General features: G+C 44.6%; 1 protein-coding gene across 2 annotated transcripts in view; it reads right to left on the reverse strand.

Moving 5' to 3' along the window:
• ppox (protoporphyrinogen oxidase) overlaps nucleotides 1–5,879 on the reverse strand; it is a 9,888-nt gene that overhangs the window by 2,899 nt on the left and 1,110 nt on the right. The window contains exons 2-8 of one of the 2 annotated variants that reach the window (XM_032517689.1): nucleotides 5,091–5,179; nucleotides 4,668–4,802; nucleotides 3,383–3,498; nucleotides 2,697–2,829; nucleotides 1,895–2,039; nucleotides 1,032–1,225; nucleotides 109–169 (exon numbers count right to left, since the gene is read on the reverse strand). In XM_032517689.1, coding sequence (XP_032373580.1) covers nucleotides 109–169; nucleotides 1,032–1,225; nucleotides 1,895–2,039; nucleotides 2,697–2,829; nucleotides 3,383–3,498; nucleotides 4,668–4,802; nucleotides 5,091–5,174 — 868 coding nt within the window. In that variant the 5' untranslated portion in view covers nucleotides 5,175–5,179. Of the gene's footprint in view, nucleotides 1–108; nucleotides 170–1,031; nucleotides 1,226–1,894; nucleotides 2,040–2,696; nucleotides 2,830–3,382; nucleotides 3,499–4,667; nucleotides 4,805–5,090; nucleotides 5,180–5,879 lie in introns of both variants that reach the window. The other variant, XM_032517688.1, reaches the window with a different exon arrangement.

Raw genomic sequence — 5,879 nt, forward strand, 5'->3', positions numbered from 1 at the left:
GGGGGGGGGGGGGGGGGGGGGGGGTGTTAAAATACTCAGATTACATATTGAATTGTATAGTTTCTAGCAACAAAACAAAGCATGTAGAGTCACGCTCTGTTAACAAACCTTTAGCAGGCAGTGCAGAGATGATGTGGTCAGCTGATAGGACTCCATCCTCCAAACTGATCTACACACACACACACACACACACACACACACACACACACACACACACACACATTAGACAGCGTCCAGGTGTGGCTGAATGTCTTCAGTTCTGCAGGCATTTGGACATGAAGTAAAGTTATGGACATAATGAAATGTTGACCTGTTGATGCTAGATGGAACCTCGGAGGATCACCTTATTAGGTTATTAGGTTATTAAGTTATTAGGATTGTGCCTATCCGGTTGGTAGATGCTATTTCATGTCCGTCACATGGTCACATTTGTCCTATTGATAAAAAGCCAGGTCTTATTTAACATCTGCCTGAAATAATTATGAAGAATGAACATGTGTCGGTGCAGTTATTGAATTATTTGCTTGGACTTTTAAAGTCAGATTGGAAAAAGAGAGTGAACTCCTGCTTTCAGTAACTAGTTGAAGTTTATTTAACAACCAGATGTGTTGATCACATCTCCACATTGACACCACTTAATATTTAGGACTAACTAATGTCAGTGTTCTTCATCTGGACTTCCTAATCCTCAAAGAACTCCTGCTGACTCTGCAGAAACGTCTAATTCCTCATTTGACCGTTTGGGGTTCAACGTTTAGTAATCCAGAATACATTTGTGGTAGAACTCGGAAAGTTAGTCCAGTTATTCTGAGAGACGATTTCCATTCAAAACACCATGAGCTCGGACCAGGATCCAACAGGGAGCCAGGTTCCATTCAGCCCGAGATCTTTGGACTTTTTAGGAACTTTTTCAACTGTTGAACCTACAGAGTTGTATGGTTTGTATGTTGTTTAAAAAAAAAAGAAAGAAGTTAAATCACAAAACAACAAAAACAGCTAAATGAGCTAAAAATGTCCCTGTCCCCACTGACCGTCCAGCCGGAGGCCGACGGGCTGATGTGCTGAACGGCCGCCTCCCTGCGGAGCTCCGCTCTGCCGCTCCGCTGCAGGAACTCAGCGATGCATTCTGGGAGAGACTCCACTCCCCTGCTCAGGGACCACTGGGCCCACGACTCTGTAACGGACCTCTGAGCCAGAGGGCCGGGGGGGACGGCAGGAGTAGGGCCTGCAGGGTTCAGACGTCAGACACACACACAGATTACAGACCAGATGGTGGACCCACACGCTGCTGTGCAGGCGGGCCCAGTCCAACGGAGACCTGCTCAGACCCAGACAGGAACCACCTAGTTGGCAACTACTCCATTCATTGGAAACTATTTTGATAATTCATTAATCAGAGTCAAACTTGTGAGATTCCTTGTGAGACTCTTTTAATCTTTGCTGAGTAAAACAGGCGGGGGGGAGGATGGGGGGGGGGATCTTACATGATCGTGGTTTTACCCCACGTCATTGCTAACGTTAGATAAGGTCCTAAGGGGTCGGACTGGTTATGATAATAAAGAGGCGTGCTCTACTTCATAGGCTTCATCTACTTCATCTTCATAAAACCAAAAGATGGATCCTGGAATTCATTCAAAACTTTTATTTGGTTGCAAAAGTAATACATAAATATAAATATATTTAAACTGGACTGAAAGAGACCATGCTATTGTTGATGCAAATACTCCAGAGCCAGTTAATCATGCAGTAATATCTGAGTCCTTCCAGCTCTGAAAGCCTCCTCCTGGGGGGTGAATGATAGAGCGTGGTCTAGACCCCGCTCCAGATGCAGTGTCCTGAGATAACGTCTTCTGGGACAGGACACGGGGCCGGAACAGGAGGTGGAGTACTGTACCTGAGCCCAGCAGCATGCCCAGCATCACGGAGCCCCCCCGCTGCTCCGCGTTGTACAGCACCGGAAAACAAGAACGCACGCTCAGCTTCCTGCAGTCGCCCGCGAACACGCCGCGGCACAGACTGTCCACCGCGATGTCCGCCAGCTGGACACACACAGGAAGACAGGGGACACTTCTGGTCACTCTCATGGAGCCGTGGTTACAGTTTTCATGTCTATCAACAAATATTAACAGGACGTTGGTGCAGCGAGGGATGACGGAGAGATAAAACATCATCATCATCTTCATCATCATCATCATCATCTACAGAAGACACAACGTCTTCATCAGGGACACAGGACGCTCAGATCCTTCTGTAAAGACCAAGTCCCGCCTCTGTTACACTGACGTCGCTCAAATAATTCATGTTATTCATTATTAATAATAATCAAATAAATAACATGAAATTAAGGCGAGGGTTAACTTTAACCCCCGGGGTCACAAAAAACAGGGGGGGGTTCTCCCACAATGCATCAGTACTAGCACCGCCACTCTCTAAGGTGTGCTTATTAGTTTCTTCGATATAAGTCATTCAGCATAAAAATAAGAAATAATAACTTTTGAATTAAAGAAATCTTAGTGGACTGAGATTAGTCACTGCTGGACCCAAAGGGGGGCAGCCTGGACTTCAGCAAACTGAAGAAATATGAAAGTATCCATAAATATAAATATATATAATGTAATATACATAATGCTGCCGTTGATTCCAGCTGAGATATGAATGATATTCATTCATATCTCAGATGACTCTGACCCGCTCACCTCCTTCCCCAGTCGCCTGGAGACAAACGAATGGACGGACTCGTCCTCCTCCACGCCCCTCTTCACTAGCATCTCCATGGCAACACTCAGCAGCAGGGGCCGAGAGAAGGGGGGGACAGTCCGCAAAAGTCCACTGGCAGGGGGACGGGAGACAGACGGGCAGGGGGACGGGAGAAAGACGGGCAGGGGGACGGGAGACGGACAAAGGACAAAGAAAATGTTAAATATCCCCTTCACTTCCCGCTCTGCAGAACGTATCATCAAATATTATAAGAAAACAATTATTTACATTATTGATTCATCTGGGGGTTATTTTCTTGAGCACTACAGACATGGTGATTAATATTCCATAGATGCTGATAATAACTACAGACATGGTGATTAATATTCCATAGATGCTGATAATAACTACAGACATGGTGATTAATATTCCATAGATGCTGATAATAACTACAGACATGGTGATTAATATTCCATAGATGCTGATAATAACTACAGACATGGTGATTAATATTCCATAGATGCTGATAATAACTACAGACATGGTGATTAATATTCCATAGATGCTGATAATAACTACAGACATGGTGATTAATATTCCATAGATGCTGATAATAACTACAGACATGGTGATTAATATTCCATAGATGCTGATAATAATAAGCAGTATTTTGTGATGAGCGAACCTCAGCCCCGACGGCATCCTGTGGAGACGTCGGTTCATGTACACGTATCGGTTCTGGGACGCCACATGGCTGTAGGGGACGGGCAGAATGTCCCCGCCAAGACCCAGGTCCTCCACCTACACACACACACACACACACACACACACACACACACACACACACACACACACACACCACACACACACACACACACACACACACACACACACACACACACACACACACACACACACACAGATTATTTCCAAATCATGTAAGTGTCCTCTCCAACTGGGACGTTTTATAAAGAACATGTTTAGGACGTGTCCTCTCCAACTGGGACGTTTTATAAAGAACATGTTTAGGACATGTCCTCTCTAACTGGGACGTTTTATAAAGAACATGTTTAGGACGTGTCCTCTCTAACTGGGACGTTTTATAAAGAACATGTTTAGGACGTGTCCTCTCTAACTGGGACGTTTTATAAAGAACATGTTTAGGACGTGTCCTCTCTAACTGGGACGTTTTATAAAGAACATGTTTAGGACGTGTCCTCTCTAACTGGGACGTTTTATAAAGAACATGTTTAGGACATGTCCTCTCCAACTGGGACGTTTTATAAAGAACATGTTTAGGACATGTCCTCTCTAACTGGGACGTTTTTATAAAGCATGTTTAGACATGTCCTCTCTAACTGGGACTGTTTTATAAAGAACTGTTTAGGACATGTCTCTAACTGGGATTTTTATAAAGAACAGGTTTAGGACATGTCCTCCTAACTGGTACTTATAAGAACATTTTAGGACATGTCCTCTCCACTGGACGTTTTATAAGAACATGTTTAGACAGTCTCTCTAACTGGGACGTTTTAATAAGAACATGTTTAGGACGTGTCCTCTCTAACTGGACGTTTTATAAAGAACATGTTTGGACGTGCCTCTCTAACTGGGACTTTTTATAAAGAACATTTTAGGACAGTGTCCTCTAACTGGGACGTTTATAAGACATGTTTAGGACTGTCCTCTCTAACTGGGATGTTTTATAAAGAACATGTTAGGACTGTTTCCTCTCTACTGGGACGTTTTATAAGAACATGTTTAGGACGTGTCCTCTCTAACTGGGACGTTTATAAAGAACATGTTTAGGACGTGTCCTCTGTAATGGGACGTTTATAAAGAACATGTTTAGGACATGTCCTCTCCAACTGGGACGTTTTATAAAGAACATGTTTAGGACATGTCCTCTCTAACTGGGACGTTTCAGTTTCCATGACATGCCAGTTATTCCTTAATGTTCTTGAACGCACCATATTGAGCGTGTTGCGTCCCACTGCCCCCGCAGGGCGGATCCCTCTGGGTCCATGTTCAAACACGGCCCCATCAGACCTCCTGGTGGACCGCAGCCAGCCCCCCAACCGACTGCTGGACTCCAAGACAAGGACCTGGAGACAAAGAGACAAAGTCTGCAGCACCATGTCTCTGAAACGTACACAGAAAGACAGAAAGTAGCACTGGGGTGTCTTTGATCCATTTTCAATCTTTTTATCTGTATATGGATTATTAAATGATGAGTTCATCTGAAGGCTGAATATGGTTTCATTTCCTCATGTATTTTAAATAGAGCTTCAGTCCCACATGTATCTGTGTTAACATTACATTATCATGGCATGTGTGTGTGTGTGTGTGTGTGTGTGTGTGTGTGTGTGTGTGTGTGTGTGTGTTGTGTGTTACTTGGTAACCTGGGGGCTCTTGCAGAGGTAGTAGGATGCTGCCAGGCCCCCGATCCCCCCTCCAAGGACTGCAACTGTTGTCATTGGCTGATTCAAACCCAGCAACATGAGACAAGAGGACAGAAGACAGCAGAGTGAGTGTGTGTGTGTCCGAGTGAGGGACGGGGTGGGACTGCTACATGAGGCCTGCTGATAGTGATAAGGACAACGACACTGTCTCTGCAGTGGGTTGGTCTTCAAAGCCTGGCAGTGAGACAACAGTATAACGTCCCCTGAAAAACACAAGGCGTATGTCCTACATGTTGAAGGACAAATAGTGTCCAAGGCAACAAGTGTCCCTCTGCTGGGTAACCTGAAGGGGACACGGAAGAAGACAAAACATTTTCTTTTGTTTACATCTTGTTGCGTCTGTCCAGCTGTCTAGAAGTCTCTAGAAGCTTCTTTAATAATCAATAAACTTTATTTAAACGTGAGAAGCTGCAGCAGTGTCCATCTCCTGTCCTGCACACCAGTTTCAAAGTTATACAAGATAAATATTATCTCTTTATGGGGCTATTAAACGCTCGTGGTAATAACCAGAATATCATCAGCTCCAGAAAGACAGACAGAGTGAGACAGACAGGCAGACAGAAAGACAGAAAGACAGACAGACAGGCAGACAGAAAGACAGACAGACAGCAGAGTGAGACAGACAGGCAGACAGAAAGACAGACAGGTGAGACAGAAGGCAGCAGAAAGACAGACATACAGGCAGCAGAGTTAACAGACATGGGACATGATTCCCTGACT

This window comes from Etheostoma spectabile, chromosome 6, assembly GCF_008692095.1.
Source record: "Etheostoma spectabile isolate EspeVRDwgs_2016 chromosome 6, UIUC_Espe_1.0, whole genome shotgun sequence".
Classification (NCBI taxonomy): Eukaryota; Metazoa; Chordata; class Actinopteri; order Perciformes; family Percidae; genus Etheostoma; species Etheostoma spectabile.